This window comes from Bufo bufo, chromosome 5 (assembly GCF_905171765.1).
Source record: "Bufo bufo chromosome 5, aBufBuf1.1, whole genome shotgun sequence".
In the NCBI taxonomy this organism is placed as follows: domain Eukaryota; kingdom Metazoa; phylum Chordata; class Amphibia; order Anura; family Bufonidae; genus Bufo; species Bufo bufo.
Window position 1 is genome coordinate 202640540 of NC_053393.1, and position 24230 is coordinate 202664769.

Here is a 24230-nt window from a genome sequence, read left to right on the forward strand (position 1 = left end):
TCTACAGCAGGCACCTGGACAGCAGAAAATGACTTATTGACTTCTATAATAGTTTATTGAGCTGGGGAGGTGGGTGGGGGTGAACTGCCTCCCTCACCTACTGTCAGTCGTGGATCCTGTATTTTCTGCCTCCAGCTTTTTAATGTAGGTGTTACCTGTCATAACGAGATGATCGCTAAATTGATGTCTACTCAAACAAAAAATGTTTATCTATTGTGAGGGCTCAATAGCTAACGTAAAGAAAAAATGCAATGCTTCATTGTTTTTTTTTATACAGAGACATTTTTTTAAACCAAACATATTTAACAAAAGAACATGGTATAAACAGTGGGTCATTTCCTGACAACATGTTCCCTATACCCTTAATGACCAACAATTAGAAATGAGTGAATTTATTAAAATTTATTTTGTGTCTGAATTGGCAAATTTTTCAAAAACTTTGATTAGACTCCAAATCAAATATGCTCCAATTTCCCTGAAAATTGGTATACAGTATAACACTCTCTGGTCTTCTATTTCTGAAAAGATGAGAGAGCCTAGTATGCTACTTTGGGTTTCTGGGAAATATATATGCAGTGTCTGGGGGATACTCGTTTTCATTATGGAGAGCATCTAGTTTTTTTGAAGTATATTGCAGGGCAGGGAACTCTGCTCTGGGTTTATGTAATTTTCAGAAATGCAAATTATCATTTCTTACTTCTGGTGGCATCTGACAGGCTTAGCTTTCTTTTCCCAGAAACCCAAAGGCTTCCCTTCCAAAAAGAAAAAAAAAACACTAAACCACTCTTGGTGCCAGCAGAATTAAGAAATGCTAATTTGCATATATGTTTCCCAGAAACCCAGAGCAGTGTTGCCTGGTATATAATATTTCTCACGCACACTAAACGCTCTCCATAATGGGAAAGAGTACCTCCCAGACCCCAACAGAGACCTGTCAGTTCCTTAACCACCTAACTGTTTTGCCTGAGTCCAGCTTGGGCAGTGGGAAAAGTAGCTAACTGAAGGGAGAGGACTGCTTTAGCCTGAATGGTAGCAGCTAGAAACATGCAACTGGTCTTGTTTAAAAGGTGACAGCTAAAGTCCAAGCAACAGAGGAGAAATCACTGTTAGAAATAGAGTCGGGAAAAATTGGGAGTAAAAGCTGCTTTTACTTTCAGTTTCAGCTTCATTCACAGCATCCAGTGATATCTTCCCCTGTACTGCTGTCATTCTGGTATTGTCTGAAAGCTTGGAATGCCAGCTTTCAAACAAAACCAGGTGCATGTTCTAGCTGCCATTCACAAGATAGCAGCATCTAAAGCAGCCCTCCACCTCCAGTTAGCTACTTTTCCCAGTGACTTGGACTGCAATACTCATTATGCATACTACTGTAGGTGCTCTCCATGCTGAGAAAGAGTATCCACTGGAAAATGCATATATTTTTCTCATAAACCTGGAGTAGCATACTAGGCTCTTGCTCTCTCTACAAATTCTGAATTAGTCTGCTAATTTCTACTACTGATATGTGTTTCTACGGTAGCCTAGAATAAGCACTGAAGCTTGGCTCTAGTGGCCGGCCCTGGCAGAAGCATTGATCTCGGCTGTCTAATCCTTTAGATGCCATGGTCAATAGAGACCGTTGCATCTAAGTAGTTTAGAGGGAGGGGACTATCTCTGTCTCCCATTGGCACCCTGTAAACGAGATTACAGGGCGCTTATGTCTTTGCATGGCAGTCAGGGGCACAATGAAGGCTCCAGGCCTGTCTGCATTATATCCGTATTGCGCAGGGCCTCTTTGGTGCAGCTTGATGGTGCCTGTCAGTATAGAACTGACAGTATAATGGCCGTGTTATAGTATAACTAACAGTGTGTTATAGAAGTGATCCGAAGATCACCTGTAAAAGTGCCCCTAATAAATTAAAATGAAAGTTAAATAAAGTTTTGGTTAAATTAAAAATCCAGGTTAAAACATGCACCCGTTTCCAATAAAAATGTGCTCTTCACTGGAAATAGTTGCAAAAATAAAGTCTCCACTACATATTTTGTATTGCCGCATCTGTAATGACCTGCACTATGCAATTATCATGGTGAACACCATAAAAAAAAAAACACCAAAAAACAATGCCATTATTGCTGTTTTTTGCTTATTTGGCACCAAACAAATGGAATAAAAAGCAATCAAAAAGTGATACTGTATATAGGCAAAAATTATACTGTAAGCCCTGTGACAAGGCACAAGGTGCCATAGTAGACGATAGATACGTGTCACCAAGGTGCCTGGCCTCTGTGAAATGAACCGGTAATGTTTTGTCAGCAACCCTAGGTTACTGACACTTGTTATTAGTAGTTTAGCTACTGGTTGCAGCTGATCCGTCTCAGGTTTCATTGGAGTAGTCAAAGACCAGGGTGGGATGACTAATTCCACATATTTTGACTGGCCAATATAAGCCAGGAAACCCAGGAGAGCTGGGGGTGTGGTTCCTAGTCTGGAGGTGTGATAGACTGGGAGTATAGCTGTGCTTAGTTGTTTCAGCAGAGAGCCTGCTATTGCCAAGGTCCCCCCCCCCCCCCAAGCTGGTGGGGGAAACCAGGAACTACAGAGGACTGTGAGTCAGACCAGTTCACATGGACTGTATGTTTTTTTGTGGCTGTTTACATGCTGAAGTAAGCTAGTTTTTCTTGATACCGTTTTGTATAAAATATAAAGACTATTGTTTTGAACTATATCTGAGCTGATCGCCACAGCCCTCACACAGCTCTGTAGAAAGAAAACGAAAAAAGTTATGGGTCTTGGGGTGTGGTGATGCAAAAACATTTTATATATATATATATTTTTTTTTTAAAAGGATCTTTATTGTGCAAAAGTAGTAAAGCATACAGTAAAAAAAATCTCTCATCATACTGACCCAGAGAGTAACGTTATTTATGTTATTTACGCCCGTAAAAACTTAGTGGCAGCTTTGATGTTTTTTACCCCTCCCCAAAAAGAGTTTATAATAGTTAATTAATGAGTTATACATACCTCAAAATAGTGCCATTAAAAACTACAACTTGCCCCAGAAAAACCAAGCCCTCATACACCTACATTAATGGAAAAAATGTATTTCTTAGAAGGCGACGATGGATAAAAATGAAAAAAAAATGTGCTTGGTCTCTAAGCCCCAAATGCATACACTATGGCGTCATACTGCTCTGAATCACATACTGCACCAATGTGATCTTCCCATGTCTAAACCATATCAGTATACTGTATTGACTGGACTTTTTCCTTTCATGGCTGAGATTAGAGATCAATTATAAGTGGTAGCCATAGTTCCAGAAACAACCGAGCGAGGCTGTGTAATGCGGTTTCATGTCACTTGCATAGAAGTGAACGTACGCTAGGCAAAAAGAATAAGGCTAGGGCTTATTGCGAAAAATCCATCCAAGTCTCAGTTTTGTGAGACTGTCGCTTAGCAGTTGCAGCATGTCGCATTGCGACACCATTGACTATGTTTCCAAAAAATGTTGCACGACTTTTCAGTGACAAGAAGTTGTCACTGTGTTGCTGCAGCATTTAAGTCGCACAAGACATGTCGCTATGTAGCCCTATCCTAATACAGCAAGCTATATTGTTTCCATAAAACCTGAGTAATTTAATCTACATATATCATTGTGCTGCGCTGTTTGCACCCATGTATTGCTATAGGAGTTACAGAATCAGTGTCTTTAGACTGGCCCTAGCTGGGACCCTCGGGATAAATGCACAATTTATACTCCGGTCAGATGACCAAAAAATCCCTACAGGGGTCCTAACACAATTACTCATATAAAACTACATCTTTATTTATTACTTTTTTTAAACCATAGAGAACAGAAAAAGACCATGTACGTTTAAAACTCTCAGGGACTAGCAGAGGACTAATATCAACTGATCCATACTCATGTAGGTTGGGACAGAGTTTGTGCTTTATTACACTGTGCTACCAATAAACACTGTTTTACAGTAGACTGTGTAGTGTATTTTTTGCGCCTCACAGTTTGTGTATATTTATTACACTTAAAGGGTTTCTGTCACCAGATTTAACCCTATTAAGCTAGCTGACATTAGCTATGTGCTAATGTCAGCTAAACCTAACTAGCCTATTCCTACTTTTATCTATGCCCCCGTCGCCTTTATCTCCCACCTTTGTCGCCTCCCTCCAAGTCTGTGACCGTCTTCGATGTGAGGTAACTAGAGATGAGCGAATCGAAGCTTACGAAGTGGAATTCAATCCGAATGTCAGGAAAAAATCTATTTGCATCGAATGCGAATTTCCTCGCACTTCTTGGTAACGAATCACAATTTTCCTAAAATTTCAGCTACATGTGTGAGGACTGAGGACATGGGGCAAGGAACTCTGGGAAGGCGGGATCACCCAGATTGACATGCCTGCATGCAACCAATCAGCAGCCAGCCAGCCCTGTAATGTCACAGCCCTATAACTACGGCGGCCATTTTAGATTCTGCCATTTTCCTGCGTTCAGAGTGCAGGGACAGACGTGTGAAGGCGCTAGGGACATCAATTGGAAAAACCTCATTGTGGAAAAAAAAAGACAGAAAAAAAAGATTTATAAGTGCAGGGCAAGGATAGGGAGGAATCATTTCGCAGCATCTTAGTGCAGGGAGAGACGTCAGAAGGCACTAGGGACATTGATAGGAAAGCGATTTATAAGTGCAGGGAAAGATTATTTGGGGATCCAGATAGCCATTAGACAGCTCTGTCATTCCAGCTATTTGTAATTGGGCTGCAAGTGTTATGTTGAAAAGCCTTTAGTGGCTTATATCTTAGTATCTTTAGTATCTTATATCAGTACTACAAGAAAAAGATATACACATTTCTGGTGAAAGCGTATAGGGGCGTATTTCAGTAAAAAAAATATATATATATATATATGAACTGCACTGTTGCAGTTATTTCTTGTGAAAGCGTATAGAAGCGTATTTGAGTACTACAAGAAAAATATATTCTCAGTGTATTTCTGCAATTAATTCTGGTGAAAGCGTATAGTGGCCTATTTCAGTCCAACAAGAAAAATATATTCTCAGTTCACTTCTAGTTATTTCTGTTGAAAGCTTATAGGGGCCTATTACAGTAAAAAAAGAAAAATATATATGCACTGCATTGTTGCAGTTATTTCTGGTGAAAGCGTATAGGGGCCTATTTCAGTACTACAAGAAAAATATATTCTCAGTGCATTTCTGCAGTTAATTGTGGTGAAAGCGTATAGTGGCCTATTTCAGTCCAACAAGAAAAATATATTCTCAGTGCATTTCTGCAGTTAATTGTGGTGAAAGCATATAGTGGCCTATTTCAGTCCAACAAGAAAAATATATTCTCAGTTCACTTCTGCAGTTATTTCTGTTGAAAGTGTATAGGGGCGTATAACAGTAAAAAATGAAAAATATATACGCACTACATTGTTGCAATTATTTCTGGTGAAAGCGTATAGGGGCGTATTTCGGTACTACAAGAAAAATATATTCTTAGTTCACTTCTGCAGTTATTTCTGTTGAAAGCGTATAAAGATGTATTACAGTAAAAAAAGATAAATATATACCCACTTCACTGGTGCACTTATTTGTGGCAAAAGCATTCAGTGGCCTATTTCAGTACAGAAAGAAAAATATATACGCACTTCACTGGTGCATTTATTTCTGCTGAAAGCGTTTACTGGCCTATTTCAGTACAAAAAGAAAAATATATTCTCAGTTCACGTCGGCGGTTATGTGTGTTGAAAGCATGACTGGGAGTCAGCAGGGTGGCAGCAGTGGGAGGTCGGGAGCCTAACGTGCTTCGCAGTAGCCTACCTACCCGGGAAGTAGTGGTGCAGGGGTTTACAAAAGTAGCGGCGGTAGCAGTCAGTCAGTGCGGGGGTTATATGTGATAAAATCTTTATTGAAGTATTTTGGTCGAAAAACTAAATGTTTTCAGCCGTCAGCGCTGCGGTTATATGCAGTAAAATCTCCATGATGTCTCCATGATAAATCTGCAGCGTGGGGGCCCAGTGTGGCTTCTACACACTTTTAAAATCATCCTTCAGCGGACCTTTTGGGATGTTTTTTGGTGGAAAAACCAATTGTATTCAGTGTTCAGCGCTGCAGTTACATGTGGAAAAATCTTTTGGGACGTATTTTGGTGGAAAAACAAATTTTATTCAGCGTCAGCGCTGTAGTAATATGCGGTAAAATCTTTTGTGATGTATTTCAGTGGAAAAACTAATTTTAATCGGCGTTCAGTGCTGCAGTTATATGCGGTAAAATCTTTTGTGACTTATTCCATTGAAAAAAAATAATTGTTCAGCGCTGTAGTAAAATCTTTATAGAAGTATGTCGGTCAAAAAACTAAATGAATTCAGTTATATGGGGTAAAATCTTTTGTGATTTATTCAGTTGGAAAAAAATATTTATTCAGCGTTCAGCGCTGTAGTAATATGTGGTAAAATCTTTATTGAAGTACTTTGGTCGAAAAACAAAATTTATTCTGCGGTCAGCACTGCGGTTATATGCAGTAAAATCTTTAGTGACGTATCTTGATGAACTTCACGATTCTTCTGAGCTCAATGCTATCTTGACGCTTTGTCTTGTCATTGTCTGTAGCTACTAGAGGCCTGTTCATGCCAGGCAGGCTCCCCAGAAATATCTTGGTCGATCGACACTCTGTCATTGTGCCATTCTGTGGCTTCCTCATGCTGCTGCACCCACCACCTCTAGACTCTGTTGTTGTGTCCCTCTGTGGCCTACTCATGCTCCTGCCCCATCCAGACTCTGTCATTATGCCACTCTGTGGCCCATTAATGCTGCTGCCACCACCATACTCGGTCATTGTGCCACTCGGTGGCCTCCTCATACTGCTGCCAACTCCAGACTTGGTCATTGTGCCACTCGGTGGCCTCCTCATACTGCTGCCAACTCCACTCGGTGGCCTTCTCCTAATGCTGCTGCTGCCACCTACAGACTCTGTCATTGTGCCACTCATGGCCTCCTCATACTGCTTTCACCTCCAGACCCTGTCATTGGGCCACTCTGTGGTCTCCTCATGCTGCTTCCACCTCACCACTATGTCATAGGTCCACTCTGTGGTCTCCTCATGTTGCTTTCACTTCACCACTATGTCATAGTTCCACTCTGTGGACTTCTCATGCTGTTCCCACCCTTCCCCACTTCATGACTGGTCCACTATTTTGGCTTTCGGCCTGGCTGACATCATTTATTTGACACTTCTTCTGATCTGTCATAAGGAAGGAAAAATTAGATGCACAACGGATCCTGTCTGTGTAGCAGCTTTAAGGCCTGTATGGTCCCATCAGAATTGGCTTATGAATTGGTAGCCAAAAGCAGGAGTGGGTAGAAAACACAGAAGACATGCAAATATTCGGTTCATGTGTCATCTGTTTTAGATCCAATCCTGTTTTTTTTGGGCATTAGCAATACTGATGGATTACTGACTAAATGCTGACCGAGTGAAGGCAAATGCTCAACAGACAGGATCCGTTTTTTGAGGGGTTATAGTTGTGACGGATCATAGGAAGGGCAAATTAATCAGCGATGTCAACACAAACTTACTGCTGACACCCTATCCACTCTGTCCGGGTGGGCTCTACTTGTATAAGCGTTTAGTAGAACAGGTTCTGTAGACATCTATGTGGAATCAACTGGCAACGGTGTAAAAGGAGTGCGCTTCTTCTTGATGCTAACATCTACCTGTAAGGCTGAGTTTTGGCCCCGTGACTGCCCAAATAAGTGAAATATGCAGTGATTCTAAAAGCGACACCTGTCATGTGCTTGTCATACTGACTCGCAGTATTGTTTCACTACCACAGCAGACTCCCTATGCGTGTTAATGCAAGGCACAGTGTTCTACACCCCTATAAAGGCTCTCTGCAGCCTGGAAATAGCAGTTTTTTACCGTGATTCGCCGTGAATAAATTCGGTTTGAAACAAATTTTTCCGAAATATTTGTCAAACCGGCCGAATCGAATTTTTTAAAGATTTTCTCATCCCTAGTGGTAGCATTTATTGTTATAATTGCATTTTCCATCAATTCTTGTCTGGATGTAAATCAGCTCTCCTCCATAAAAATTGTCTAATTAAAGGCTATGTACACCTTTGGTGGCAATTTTCTTTTATTATTGCATTGTACTCATTTTGAGCTAAAAATCTTTTTTTCCATTGGTCGTTATTAAAAATGATGAGCCGTTTTCTCTACACAGGTTTGAATTTATTTACTAGCAGGATCTGTATTTTCTCTCTGCTCTGCCAGGCAGGGAGTTGAGGGCTCCTTATCTCTGCTCTCTGACATTATAAACACTCATCAAAGCTCAATCCTTATCTTACTGATAAGAATGTGGCTTAAATAAGTGTTTATGACCTTTTAGTAATTTAGAGATAAGGGTTATTTAGATGACGGGCACAAAGTGAAAGTACTATTCACACAGCTAGAAAAACAATTAATACTGGCTCATTTTTTTTAAATAAAATCAAATTGAAAAAATGATTTTTAGTCCAAAATAAGTAAAATGCAATCATAAAAAAAAAATTGTCCCCGAAGGTGTACATTGGCTTTAACACCTTAGGGACCACCAATACTTTTTTCTACCGCAGTTACTAAGGGATCTTAGGCTGGGCCGCCATCTTTTCGCAGCGGCCAAGTCCAAGTGCTGCATGGGTCCCCGTGCAGCGGAGAGCGTGGGCTCGGCTCTTTAACCCATTACATGCATGTCCACTGCATGTAAGCGGAGACAGAGGAAGTGAACTCCCTTTGTATCCCATCGGCCCCCCCTTCATATGTGTGTGTATTGGCTGGCTGGGACACAATATATTGTGTGTATTGGCTGGCTGGGACCTGGTGTAGGCTTGTTGGCAAACCTGCCTTGTGTGTTCCCCACCTGCTGGTCAAAGTCAGTATAGCACTGACATTAAAAAGCAATGCACTATAGGGATGTTATAGTTATATTATATTATATTATAGTTATAGATATTATATTTAAAAATTAATAAAAATATTGCCTGTTATAGTACCCTTGCGGGACCATTAATTGGTTAAAAAAATATATATAATTCAATTTAAAAAACATTTCTTTTTCCATTGAAAATATGTTTTTCAATGAAATAAATAGCAAAAATAAAATTCCCCCCACATGTTTGGTATTGCAGCGTACATAACGACTTGCAGTACACAAATATCATGTAAATTATTCCCTATGGTGAATGCCGTAAAAAAAAAAAAAAAAAATGCTGGAATTGCTAATTTATTCTTTCGCCATCAAAAAAACTTAATAAAAAGGGATCAAAAAGTGTTATTTACCCCCAAAATGATACAAATGAAAACTGCAAGTCATCTCACAAAAATCAAGCGCTCACATAACTCCATAGAAAGGAAAATAAAAAAGTTATGGGTCTTGGAATGTGGCGATGCAAAAAGATTTTCTTCTTTTAAAAAAGAGGGATTTTTTTGCACAAAACTAGTAAAACTTAAAAAAACAATATGTATTTGGTATCGCTGTAATTGTACTGACCCAGAGAATAAAGATATTATATTATTTATGCTGAAAAATGAACGCTGAAACATTTATAATGTAAAAACATAGTGGCAGTATTGCTGTTTTTTCACATCTTCCTCCAAATAAGAGTTAATCAGAAAGTTACATATGTGTACCCAAAATGACACCATTAAAAACTACAATTTGTCCTGCAAAAAAACGAGCCCTCATACCGCTATATAGATGGAAAAAAGAGTTATAGCTCTTGGAAAGCAACGATGAAAAAAGGAAGAAAAACGCTTGGTCAGTAAGGCCCCAAACAGGCTGGTCACTGAGGGGTTAAAGCCACTTATAGGTAGCTAACCGGTAAGTCAATGTCTTACCCATTAAAAAGCCTTGAAACATGAATAGGTTTCTAGTTTGGCCGATATACATATCTGGAGACAGCTGTTTTATAATTCTTCTAGGTTTTTAGGGTACTTGTTGACTGTGAGATGCACTCGATGTTGGGCCTGGAGAGCGCTGGTTATGCATGTGGCATTTTTGCTATTATATTACCATATCTCTTTTACAAAGTATATATGCTACTTTTATACTAATGGTATCATCTACTCTGCGAAGATTCTCCTTACAAACTAAAATGGTTATGTGTCTTTGCATCCTCTGCTGCCTAATTTCATGTTGTGGTTCATAGCATATGCTCATTATGTAAGTGCAATCTGCTCTTAGTGTCCTTTGGGACCGAAATATCTTTATCATTTTGGACAGCACATGCATAATTCTTTCTTTATAGGGTTGTGATCTGTATTTACCTTTTTAACTTTCTAGTTCATCAGATGCATGAAAGCTGCCAACTGTTCTTGACTTGTAAAGTGACTGTAGAGAAAGAGAACATAACTTGCCTAAGGTATACTTAGGGCAGAGCAAGGAATCTGAAGGGCTTTACAGCTCTTAAAAAAAGTGAATGAAGGCTTCTTACACCAATACTAAGATACATAGTTCATAGGTGCTGAGTTGCATGTCTTGCTTGTGTGCACAGACACGTAAATGAGCAACTACATTTGTCATTTCTTTGCACCTTGTTGCTTTCATTTTGTCTTCATTGCTAAAACATAATTACTGTAATTAGTTCCATAGGTTGAAAAAAGGCAGGTCCATCAAGTTCAACCTTTCATCATACATACTGTTACCAACACTACCACTATAAATTCAGCGGACAGCACTTCCAATAGAAAACCGTGAATTATTCAGCCCAAGTGGCACAGTGAGGCAACGTTTCGGCTCGGACACAGAGCCTTTCTCAAGCATAAACCATAAGTGCAATACAGAGTATAAATAGACAAACATGATTAGGGGGAGGAGCAATCAATCAACATGATTATTACAATATAAATATAATAAAAATAGTGAATACAATGTGAAATAACATGATACAGTGTATTACAATGGTTATAAAAAGCATGATTGCATGTGAATTACAAAAATTGATAATAATAAAGTGCAAACAATGAATAGAATCCATAAATGACACCAATACATGTCAGCTGCCGTGTATCATGATGATTAGATTAAAATCTGAACAGGTGGAGCAAAGGATAAGATCAGTAACATACCATCCAGAACCATCGTAAATCCACATGCGGTCAATGGCCAAACTCAGCGTGTAACAACTAGCAATGCGCAAGCGCCAGGTTGCGTCTCGACTGTACAGTCCTGATCAAAAGTTTAAGACCACTTGAAAAATGGCAAAAAATCATATTTTGCATGGCTGGATCTTACCAAGGTTCCAAGTAGAGCTTCAACATGCAACAAGAAGAAATGGGAGTGATAAAAAAAACATTTTTTGAGCATTCAATTTAATGAAAACAACGAATAAACTGAAACAGGCTGTTTTTCAGCTGATCAAAAGTTTAGGACCACACCTCCAAAAAAAAAACGAAACCCCCCAAAACAGAAATCCAACTTCCAAACATGAACTCAGTAATGAGTAGCTCCGCCGTTATTGTTTATCACTTCCAAAATTCATTTCGGCATGCTTGATGCAAGCATTTCCATGAGGTGAGTGGGAACATTTCTCCAAGTGGTGAAGACGGCCGCACGAAAGCCATCTACTGTCTGGAACTGTTGTCCATTTTTGTAAACTTCCCTTGCCATCCATCCCCAAAGGTTCTCAATTGGATTTAGATCAGGGGAACACGCAGGATGGGCCAAAAAAGTGATGTTATTCTCCTGGAAGAAGTCCCTTGTCCTGCTGGCATTGTGTACTGTAGCGTTGTCCTGTTGAAAACCCCAGTCGTTACCACACAGACAAGGGCCCTCAGTCATGAGGAATGCTCTCTGCAACATCTGGACATAGCCAGCGGCCGTTTGACGCCCCTGCACTTCCTGAAGCTCCATTGTTCCACTGAATGAAAAAGCACCCCAGACCATTATGGCGCCCCCTCCACTGTGGCGCGTAGAAAACATCTCAGGTGGGATCTGCTTGTCATGCCAGTAATGTTGGAAACCATCAGGACCATCAAGGTTAAATTTTTTTCTCATCAGAGAATAAAACTTTCTTCCACCTTTGAATGTCCCATGTTTGGTGCTCTCTTGCAAAGTCCAAATGAGCAGTTCTGTGGCGTTCAAGGAGACAAGGTCTTGGAAGACGTTTTTTGTTTTTGAAGCCCTTCAGTCTCAGATGCCGTCTGATGGTTATGGGGCTGCAGTCAGCACCAGTAAGGGCCTTAATTTGGGTCGAGGATTGTCCAGTGTCTTGACGGACAGCCAATTGGATCCTCCGGCTCAGTGCTGATGACATTTTTTTGGGTCTTCCACTTGACTTTTTTGTTCCATAACCCTCAGGATCATTTAAGAAATTCCAAATGACTGTCTTACTGCGTCCCACCTCAGCAGCGATGGCGCGCTGTGAGAGACCCTGCTTATGCAGTTCAACAACCCGACCACGTTCAAAAAGGGAGAGTTTTTTTGCCTTTGCCATCACAACGTGTGTCTACCTGACAGAAAATGACAATTAATCCACATCTTTGCACAGATTTGGCCCTTTAAAGGCATGTGGTCCTAAAATTTGCATCAGCTGAAAAACAGCCTGTTTCAGTTTAATCAATTTTTTTAACTAATTGAATGCTCAAAAAATGTTTTGTCTCACTCTCATTTCTTCTTATTGCACGTTGAAGCTCTACTTGGAACCTTGTTAAGATCCAACAATGTAAAATATGATTTTTTGCCATTTTTCAAGTGGTCTTAAACTTTTGATCAGGACTGTATGATCTCATGCCGTACCCGGGGTGGACGTATCACGCATCTCCCCCCCCAGACGCGGCCAGACCGGAAGCTGCTGCCAATGTTCCAACGCGCATGCCCACATCAAGCCGAGTCGGGAAGCGCCATATTGGATATTGCCGAAGTTGTCCCAAGTTGTAATACTATTATAATATCGGCTAGCAGGAAGCAAATATAGGATGTGGACACTCCTTGTCAAGAGGGTACATCATCCTAATAATTGGCATGCAATATGAGCCCGACTGGCACTGCCGTGCTAATCACGCATCTAATCACCGCCCCATACACGCCTCCTATCCCAGCCAAGAACAGGGTTCTCCTGACAACTATGGGATACAATATAAAAAATGTACATCAAGGCTCAACCTGGACAATGGCACAGATAACAATAACACAATTGTACTAGACAAGCATAGGATAACGATGTTCATCCATAAAGTATGCTAATGTCTTATCCATTATTACTCCACATATTTCATCGAAAATACTATAAGAGAAAGAAAATTGAATCATAAAAAACTTATATGATCACTTATGTTTAGCAATAATCACCACTACAAAACAAAGACAAAACAAAAATGCAAAAGGACATTATGAGGCAAACCAATCCCTTAAGAATATACCCCTGGATTGTAATCAATATTCAAACCATTAGGTCTCAAAGTATTCAATGTATGTATCTAAAACAATTCCTTCTTTTTTAAAAGCAAAATTCTGTTCCCTCCACGTCTGGGTAAAGGAATATGGTCAATAATCCAACATTTTAATTGTTTCTCTGAGTGATCCTGGCGTTTCTTCCTAATAGTGGATCGATGGTTGTTTAAACCGGTTTTCAGATCTGTTGATGTCTGGCCCACATACAATAATTTGCAAGGGCGGCTTAAGAAATATATCACAAAGTTGGAATTACATGTGAGGTAAAAAGGAATAGAATACCTCACATCAGTGATTGGATGTACAAAAGCTTTGCCCTTGCAAATATGTTTACAATTGACACAGCTGAGACATGGGAAGCATCCCAGACTCCGCTGGGTCAAAGTGCCCTGTACTGATCTAGGACCGGGACCAATATTAGCTCTCACCAGCTGGTCACGCAAATTCCTAGATCTCCGATAGGCGAACAGAGGAGGGGACCTGAATTCCGGAATTTGATTCAAGCAACCTCCCAAATTACCCCAATGTTTCCTGATGACCCGGTTGACTTTATTGCTATGCTCAGTATATCGTGAGATAAATGGAATCCTATGATGGGATCCCTTTACATCCTTTCTCATCAATGTATCATGCCTGTCAATAGCATGTACCTTGCCAATCTGAGACTGTAATAATCTAGGAGGATAACCCCTTTGTTTAAACTTGTCAACCATGACTTAAAGTGTGTCATCAAGAACATCATGCTTTTTATAATCATTGTATTCACTATTTTTATTATATTTATATTGTAATGATCATGTTGATTGATTGCTCCTCCCCCTAATCATGTTTGTCTATTTATACTCTGTATTGCACTTATGGTTTATGCTTGAGAAAGGCTCTGTGTCCGAGCCGAAACGTTGCCTCACTGTGCCACTTGGGCTGAATAAATCACGGTTTTCTATTGGAAGTGCTGTCCGTTTCCTTATATATTTCTGGGTAAGAAGCTACACCCTGGGACATAGCACCCGTGACTATTTTTGTGAATTGGTGCTGCCATATTTTTTCATTTTTTTAATATATACACTCACCTAAAGAATTATTAGGAACACCATACTAATACGGTGTTGGACCCCCTTTTGCCTTCAGAACTGCCTTAATTCTACGTGGCATTGATTCCACAAGGTGCTGATAGCATTCTTTAGAAATGTTGGCCCATATTGATAGGATAGCATCTTGCAGTTGATGGAGATTTGAGGGATGCACATCCAGGGCACGAAGCTCCTGTTCCACCACATCCCAAAGATGCTCTATTGGGTTGAGATCTGGTGACTGTGGGGGCCATTTTAGTACAGTGAACTCATTGTCATGTTCAAGAAACCAATTTGAAATGATTCGAGCTTTGTGACATGGTGCATTATCCTGCTGGAAGTAGCCATCAGAGGATGGATACATGTTCTCATTCTGTTTACGCCAAATTCGGACTCTACCATTTGAATGTCTCAACAGAAATCGAGACTCATCAGACCAGGTAACATTTTTCCAGTCTTCAACAGTCCAATTTTGGTGAGCTCGTGCAAATTGTAGCCTCTTTTTCCTATTTGTAGTAGAGATGAGTGGTACCCGGTGGGGTCTTCTGCTGTTGTAGCCCATCCGCCTCAAGGTTGTGCGTGTTGTGGCTTCACAAATGCTTTGCTGCATACCTCGGTTGTAACGAGTGGTTATTTCAGTCAACGTTGCTCTTCTATCAGCTTGAATCAGTCGGCCCATTCTCCTCTGACCTCCAGCATCCACAAGGCATTTTTGCCCACAGGACTGCTTCATACTGGATGTTTTTCCCTTTTCACACCATTCTTTGTAAACCCTAGAAATGGTTGTGCGTGAAAATCCCAGTAACTGAGCAGATTGTGAAATACTCAGACCGGCCCGTCTGGCACCAACAACCATGCCACGCTCAAAATTGCTTAAATCACCTTTCTTTCCCATTCTGACATTCAGTTTGGAGTTCAGGAGATTGTCTTGACCAGGACCACACCCCTAAATGCATTGAAGCAACTGCCATGTGATTGGTTGACTAGATAATTGCATTAATGAGAAATAGAACAGGTGTTCCTAATAATTCTTTAGGTGAGTGTATATATATATATATATATATTCTCATGGCACAGATCCAAAACTGAGTTTCATTATTTTCACTTGTGTGGAGACATTCTGGGCTATTATGTGACCATAAAGTAAATGATTTTCATTGCAGTGTTTTGATTTTTCAACACAAGGCAAGAAACACAACATCGACCCATCAGACACTAACAATAAAATGACTTTGTAGATAAAGAATAATGGGGCCATGGGATCACATACAATCTAAAAATAGAATTCTTCTGTGATCAAAATTTTTATGGATTTTCCTTATTTTGATGACATCCTCAGAATGGGTCATCAATATCTTATCTGCACCCTGTGGCGCCAGAACTAGGACTTTGAAGAGACCTGGAGACACAGATCCTTTCAGAGTGTAATAGCTGTTCCAGGTGACTACAGCTCAGCTCCCATTCACAGAGCTGTGTGTTTGGACTGCAGCCACAGCCAGTTGCTGGATCTGGCCTGCATCTGCCTCTGCTGCCATGTTATGATTGAGACCCTAAGTTCTGCCGTGAGTTTCTGAACAAGTGGTCCATCCATTTTGAGTTGCAAATCCACCATTTTCCTGCCAACCAATCCAAGGTCACCTTCCTGGTGTCCCTTCTGTCCAGAAAAGCCTTAGGCTGGGCCACTTCACTTTGGAAATGGGATGACATAATCTTTGGAACTTTCTTTTGACTTTTGCTCTTTCCAGAACCTGGCTAGACAGCTTCTGCTGCCTCCTTTTGCTGTGACACTGCCAGGACACTCTTAATATGCAATACTATTCTGCCTTGGAGGTGTCCTTGAACAATAAGGTCCAGGTGGATACCTTTTGGGAGGTTCTATCAGGCCTCATTAAAGATGAACTGGCGGGTTGGGATGTACCAACAACCATGGATGATCAGACCCCCGAAATCCAAAAGCTCTCTCCTCCTTCCTCCACACAGGCTGCAACCTGCTTCTTGCGGGCTAGTCACCTCTCCCCCCGTAGACCTCCGGCTCTTAATGGGCCATTGTGAACCCTGTTCTTCCCCAGCCAACGGTCGGCCACCCTGGGTACTTAAGGCACCTTTCCCTATGGGAAGATGCTTGAGCAATAGGTTCTAGTTCACTAGTGTCCTGCAAAGATATGCTGTTCTATGTTCGTCTTCCTGTGCATCGACTTATGCCTGCTTCCTGGATTTGACACTTCGCTATCTGCCTGACCTCTGCCTGTTCTGACCCGAAGCTGCTTGCCCTGATTTCAAAGTGTCCCTGACTACAGTATTGCCTAATCCTTTGGTGTTCCACACCTATGTCTCTTGACCCCTGTAGGTCAACCGTCCCTTGAATAGAGAGTACTCCTAGAGGCAGCGGCCTGGTTGTTCCCCTGCAGCAAAGTCCAGATCCCTGTACAGCGCTTGAAGAATGATGACTGAGGCATCCACTTAAATAATGGCTCCAAGTAGTAGCCGTAAGCCAAATCTGTTCAAATTTCACTGTGGATCCAAATCTGCTTCATAACTGCTAGTTTCAGCGCCAAATCATGGGGATGCAGGTTGTTGGACCTCCTCCAATTGGACCTATCCTGAGGAGAAATTAACATAACGCTACCTTGAAACATTATGGTGTTTAACTACCTCCCATCCGCCCATAGGATATAAACGTCCGGGAGGTGGTCTCTATTTCTGAATGGACGTTCCTGAATGTCCGTTCAGAAACTGCAGCTGCACGCTAATCGTGCAGCTGCTGATCGGGTTGCCCGCTGTCAGTGACAGCAGGGCAACCCAGAGAGAAGGCAGGGACAGTGCCCAGGTGTCCCTGCCTTCTAGATCGCTGCATACACAGCGCTCACCGAGCGCTGTGTATGCACAGCAGGAAGCGCTATGCGCTTCCTGTTCCGGCCCGGCGGTCATGTGACCGGAGAGTGCAGAAGCTGTGTGAGGTCTTTCAGAGACCTCGATCAGCCCTGCACTGAGGCTGTACAGCGCTGAATTATGCTGTACAGTCTCTCTGGGGGGTGTATTTTTCCTGTAACTGGGACTAGTTACAGGAGAAATCAAAAGTGAAAAAAAAAAAAGAAAAAGTGAAGTAAATGTCCCCCAGAGGTCTTGTATGACCTTATGGGGGACGAAAAGTGTAAAATAAAAAAATAAAAAATAAAGGGTTGAAAACATAAAATAAAAAAAAGGTTTCACATGTAAAAAAGGAATAAAAAAATATTTTTTAAAATAGAAAAAATAAAATAAAATAGACATATTTGGTATTTCCGCGTCCGTAAAAACCAGCTCTATAAAAATATTACATGACCTAACCCCTTGGGTGAACACCGTAAAAGAAAAAAAAAGAAAATGCGGCAAAACAAGCAATTTTTGTCACCTTACATCACAAAAACTGCAACACCAAGTGATCAAAAACGCGTATGTCCCACAAAATGGTACCAATAAAACCGTCACCTCATCCCGCAAAAAATGAGCGCCTACATAAGAAAATCTCTAAAAAAATAAAAAAACTATAGCTCTTAGAACATGGAGACACTAAAACATCATTTTTTTGGTTTCAAAAATGCTATTATTGTGTTAAAGTGAAACAAATAAAAAAAAAGTATACATATTAGGTATTGCCGCGTCCGTAAAAACCAGCTCTATAAAAATATCACATGACCTAACCCTTCGGGTGAACACCGTGAAAAAAAAAAAAAACGTCAAAACAAGCTATTTTTGTCACCTTACATCACAAAAACTGCAACACCAAGTGATCAAAAACGCGTATGTCCCACAAAATGGTACCAATAAAACAGTCACCTCATCCCGCAAAAAATGAGCCCCTACATAAGAAAATCTCTCAAAAAATAAAAAACAAAAACTATAGCTCTCAGAACATGGACACATTAAAACATAATTTTTTTGTTTCAAAAATGCTATTATTGTGTAAAACTTTAATAAATAAGAAAAAGTATACATATTAGGTATCGCCACGTCCGTAACAATCTGCTCTATAAAAATGTCACTTGACTGAACCCCTAAGGTGAACGCTGTAAAAATAAATAAATAGAAACTGTGCTAAAACAACCAATTTTTTGGTCACCTTGCCCCATAAAGTGTTATAATGAATGATCAAAAAATCATATGTACCCAAAAATAGTAGCAATTAAACTGGCACCTTATCCCCTAGTTTCCAAAATGTGATCACTTCTTGGGAGTTTCTTGGGTGCATCAGGGGGCTTCAAATGGGGCATCTAAAAACCATGTGGAGTTCCTTTTCTTTTGCGCCCTGCCGTGTGCCCATACAGCAGTTTATGACCACATGTGGGGTGTTTCTGTAAACCGCAGAATCTGGGTAATAAATATTGAGTTTTGTTTGGCTGTTAACCATCGATGTGTTAAAGAAAAAATTTGATTAAAATGGAAAATCTGCCAAAAAAGTGAAATTTAAAAATTTGATCTACATTTTCCTTTAATTCTTGTGGAACGCCTAAAGGGTTAACAAAGTTAGTAAAATCGGTTTTAAGTAAGTTGAGGGGTGTAGTTTCTACAATGGGGTCATTTATGGGGGTATCCACTATGTAGGCCCCACAAAGTGACTTCAGACCTGAACTTGTCCTTAAAAAGTGGGTTTTTGCAATTTTCTTAAAAATTTAAAGAATTGCTTCGAAACTTCTAAGCCTTCTAACGTCCTAAAAAAATAAAATGACATTTCCAAAATGATACCAACATAAAGTAGACATATTGGGAATGTTAAGTAATAAATATTTTATGAGGTATCACTTTCTATTTTAAAAGCAGAGAATTTAAATTTAGGAAATTGCAAATTTTTCTAATTTTTTGGTAAATTTGGGATTTTTTCATAAATAAAGGTGAAATATTTTGACTCAAATTTATGACTATCATGAAGTACAATGTGTCACGAGATAACAATCTCTGAATGACTTGGATAAGTAAAGGCGTTCCAAAGTTATTACCACATAAAGTGAGATATGTCAGTTTTGCAAAATTAGGCCTGGTCAGGAAGGGGGCAAATGGCCCAGATGGCAAGTGGTTAAGATGATCAAAGTCCTGAGAGGCTGATATTTCCTATAGTCATCTGCAGACTGTTTTTATGTATTTGCTGTCATTCGAACCAGGGATTCAACAGGCTGGATTTCAACCTGTCCGAGCCTGGTCCTTCCCCAAGTTTAAGTGGTGCTAGTCTGTTGCCTACTTATTCCACTATTCCCATTAAATTCGCATGTTCTTTTGGATAACTAAACAGGCACATAGGAGTGGTATCTGTTTGTAGCCAGCTTCAAGATCCAGTATGTCAAGGGGTGAATCATTCATTTATTCATTATTTTTATCATCATTATTATTGCTAGAAGCTTTACAATATAAAATCTAACAGTGGACAAAGGTTTTTTTTCTTTGAAGGCTGCAGTAAACTATGAGATTTAAAGGGATTGTCCAAGAGTTTAAGAAATTAAACTAGCTGCAGGAAATGTTATAAAACAAAAAAAACAAACATAATTCACGTGATAAATCCCCCGCTGCTCCAACACTACCGCAGCCAATCACTAGCCTAAAGCCACATCATCGATCCAGGAAAATAAGCAAAGCACAGCAGGGACTATCAGTGCATTGGTGCTGAATCGTTAGGTGGTATAACAGGTGAGTAATGGTTATTACTTTATAAAATTTTCTGCAGCTAGTTTAATATCTTAAACTCTCTGACAAATCCAACTATGTAAAACTGGAAATTTTCTACAGCCCTGTAAACTATTATCAGGATGCTCATTTTTTAATGCTATAAAATATAAGGGGATGAAAGTTCCTAATATTTTCTTGGCTATATAGTCAAGAACTGTGAAATATCTTTCATTTTTTTAAATTCTGTGGCTCTCTGCCACCTGGAAACACGACAGTTAAAAAAAATGGCTGTTAGAAACAGCATAATGGCCCATTTTTAATGGCTTTTTTTTTAAAACAGGTACTTTCTAAAAGACGGCCATTAAAAACAGCCAAAATATGACATCATAGTTTTGGACAGACGTTTTTCACGAGCTGTTAAAAAAAGTTCATGTGAATAGCCTCATAGACTTCAATTATCTCTGGGATTCCAATGGTGCATATCTTCTCTGAAAAACATAGTAATTGCTCCGCAGGATTGTGTGTATTTTTTATGCACAGCTACTATTATGCTAACTAAATTTTTTCCTGACTAGTTTTATCATCTTAGGGTTTGAAGCTCAATATGCAGTGCTCCCGATCACCCACTTCTCCTTATATAGTCATATAGTTAAAGTTGTGTACGGTAGTTTAAATATGAAAACCCAGTTGCGTGCCGCCACTACTATGGGGAGTTTGCTAAAATTAGACAGATGGCTTCCACTGAACTCAATAATACTTTCAAATCAGTAATGGCTGCAGACATCCTGAATATTATGATTTAAAGGAGTTGTCTGGGTTCACTGTATTGATGACCTATCCTTACAAGAAGTGATTGATATCAGATCGGTGGGGGTCCAACACCCAGTACCCCCAACGATCAGCCACCAGTGCTAGAAATAACAGTGGATGGAGCAGAAAGCACAGCTCCATCAATTGTGTGGTGGCTGTGGCAGTATTCTACAGCTCAACTCCAATACACATGAAGAGCTAATTGGTGCGGTGCCAGGTGTCAGACCCCCATCGATCCTAAGGCTAGGTCATCAATATGTAGAGCCAAGTTTCTTTAGCTCCATAAAAGAGCTCCAAGCAGGAAATTTGTAGTTCTCTATGAGACAAGTAAAGCTCCAACCCTTATACGGATAGAAGAAATTAACCAATGCAGCATTTTGGACTTAAAATTAAATAATAGACAAAGTTAGAGGTACACTTTAAAACATACTTGTGTGTATGCATGAAAAATAACATTAATATCTGGCAATTACTTTACTTTTATTCAGAAAATTTTAACAGTTTCCTGCTCTGCAGGCTCCATTTTTAATTCCAGAGTTGGTGTAAAGTAGCTGCTATGATATCGGTCTCAGCAGCGGCATGTAGTGATGCATCAGTGATAGGTGTAGCTATGAATCCAGCACTGGGAGGAGACAGTAGAACACTTACTTTAGCCAGCAGTCTTCATCTCACTGCCACTCTCTCCTCCCCCTCTCCTCTCCTTAGATTTCTGTGGGCAGCAGCTGCTGTCTCCTCTCTGGCTCATGAGTGAAGTTCGGTAAAATTCAATTCGGCTGAATTTCACAAAGAAATGCGGGCGCAATGACTGGGAACAGTGATCATGTCACCCCCATCATTGAACCCCTCAGAGGCCGCATTCATCGCTGATCGCGTCATGTGAGGCTACCATTTAGGCCTTTCAGAGGTTAATCAGGGTAACAAAAAAATATATAATTATCCATTTTATCGCATAGAGGCCAAAGCGGCCATCTTGATTTAAGACACCACACGAAATCTCACACGTACATGCGAGATTTTGTGCTGTATCTTCAATCAAGATGGCCGCGACAGCCTCTTCGCACACAAATAGATGGTATGTATTTTATTTTTGTTTTTACCACCATTTCAAGGAAAATTGATTAGTTACCATGAAGCGTGAAGAAATTCGGCTTCACAGCAAATTATTCCTGAAATTCAGATCGAAGTCTACTTCGGATACCTCAACTTGCTCAACACTACTCATGAGTATGGATATTACTAGCGAATTTAGAATGAATGATCAGTGCAGAAGGTGGGGGCTGATTTTCTGTAATTATATATAGCACAAAGTTTGTACTATTCATTTCTGCACACCGACAGTGCCTTTATAAGCAATTCTTTACATGCAGCTTCTATGCCTATTCAGCACCCCCTTGAGTGTGACTGGGAAGTAAAAACCACTGGAAAATGTAATAAGGATATCTTACAAAGATGTTAAATCACATTTTTAAATATAAAAGTGTTGAGTATGCAGCCTCATGACTTTTATTCTTTTATATCCCTTATAGGTCGGCTGTATCAAGTATGGGAGCAAAATCCTTTGAAAAGGTTTATGATTACCTGAAAAAGGCACGTCAACATGACACCAGTGAAAAAGAATTGAAGGGGCACTTAGAGACTCTTGTATCCAGGGCAAGTGAGTGTTTTCTGGTGGACCAGATTCTGTACTTAGAAGAAGAGCTCTCAGTGGCATCAAGACAAGTCAAATCCTGATCTTAATAGCCCTGGAGGAATAGAATCACCTAAAGGCGTGTGTGACCAAGATCCATCTCAACATGATACAGATGGCATGGCAGATTACACCTGCATGTCTTTTGGTGCCAGATATTCTTCACAACAGAATTCTGAGAACTTGCTCCCTTGGTTGACTGGATACGACAGTATTACACAGCATTACAGTCAAATGGTGTATGTTAAACTGGTAATTGGGCCTGGCATGTGTGACTAAAGCTGCTGATTGTCAGCATTGTACAGGATGAGCTGCTGATGGTCCGTTTTCATTATTAAAAGGGTCTACGGGATTTAAAAAAAGACCTTTTTATTTAATAGAAACAACTGGTATTGCGTCCTATCCTCTTTCTTTTGAATGATTCTGAGCTACAATACCAAATACAGCCTACAGACAGGAGTTGTGCTACTTCTGGAAAGAATTAAACCAATCTTCCTGCCATTATGTTGAACTTATGGTTAAAATGTGAATGTTCAGATAAACATCGGATAAATAATATAGTCTCCAGAATAGACATGTTCTGCTCTTGATAACGTAAAGGCTATGGACACCTTCGTAAACATTTTTATGATTGATTTTTTTAACCCTTGTATCTCAGTAAAATGCAATCCGTTTGCATACAGTGACTTTCTGTTTTCTTGGAATCCCGTCAGCTGATGGTTCATGTAGAGCTCTTCTTATCTCTGATTTCTTGACCTCATAAGCAGTCATTATAGCTGAGTGTTTTATAGGTTAGGAGATCAGAGATAGGAGCTACACATGAGTGTCACATAAGGAATTCAAAGAAAACAGAAAATCACAGCTTGCAAACAGGCAGATTTTTAACCCATGTTTCTCAGAAATGGTTGAATGTTTTTAATAAAGACCAGTTGAAAAAATGATCTATAGCCCAAAATGAGTAAAATGCCCCCAAAGGTGTGTATAAGCTTTAATTTGGGCGATGGAGGAACCTGTTTTATCACATGTGCAAGTCCATATGGATTGGGAACATACAAATATGCCTAAAGAAGACTTATCTGTAGTCCAAACACCCCCCTCCTTCTCTTAGAGTCCATAAACCAGTCTTGGAGCCACAAACTTTCATGTATTTCAATATCGAGAGAAGAACAAGCCGACGATCTTTGGCAATACTTGTCTCCAAAGACAAAGGATTTTTGCCTTGAGATCCAACATTTCCAATCTTTCTTTGAAGGCAGGCATCAGGGTACAGTTGAGCTCTACACATATACATTTTGTTGACAGGATCACCAACATTTATGCAATGTTATAGCTACCTTTAAAGGGAACCTGTCACCTGGATTTTGTGTATAGAGCTGAGGACATGGGTTGCTAGATGGCCGCTAGCACATCCGCAATATCCAGTCCCCATAGCTCTGTGTGCTTTTATTGTGTAAAAAAAAAAACGATTTGATACATATGCAAATTAACCTGAGATGAGTCCTGTCCCTGACTCATCTCACATACAGGACTCATCTCAGGTTAATTTGCATATGTATCAAATAGTTTTTTTTTTACACAATAAAAGCACACAGAGCTATGGGGACTGGGTATTG

At 40.0% G+C, this 24230-nt stretch overlaps 1 protein-coding gene across 1 annotated transcript in view; it reads left to right on the forward strand.

Annotated features, from left to right (window-relative positions):
- NEK11 (NIMA related kinase 11) overlaps positions 1-22921 on the forward strand; it is a 284450-nt gene extending 261529 nt beyond the window's left edge. Inside the window, exon 16 of the mRNA XM_040433921.1 lies at positions 22457-22921. Coding sequence (XP_040289855.1) covers positions 22457-22661 — 205 coding nt within the window. The 3' untranslated portion in view covers positions 22662-22921. The remainder of the gene's footprint in view (positions 1-22456) is intronic.
- The last annotated feature ends 1309 nt before the right edge of the window (positions 22922-24230 follow it).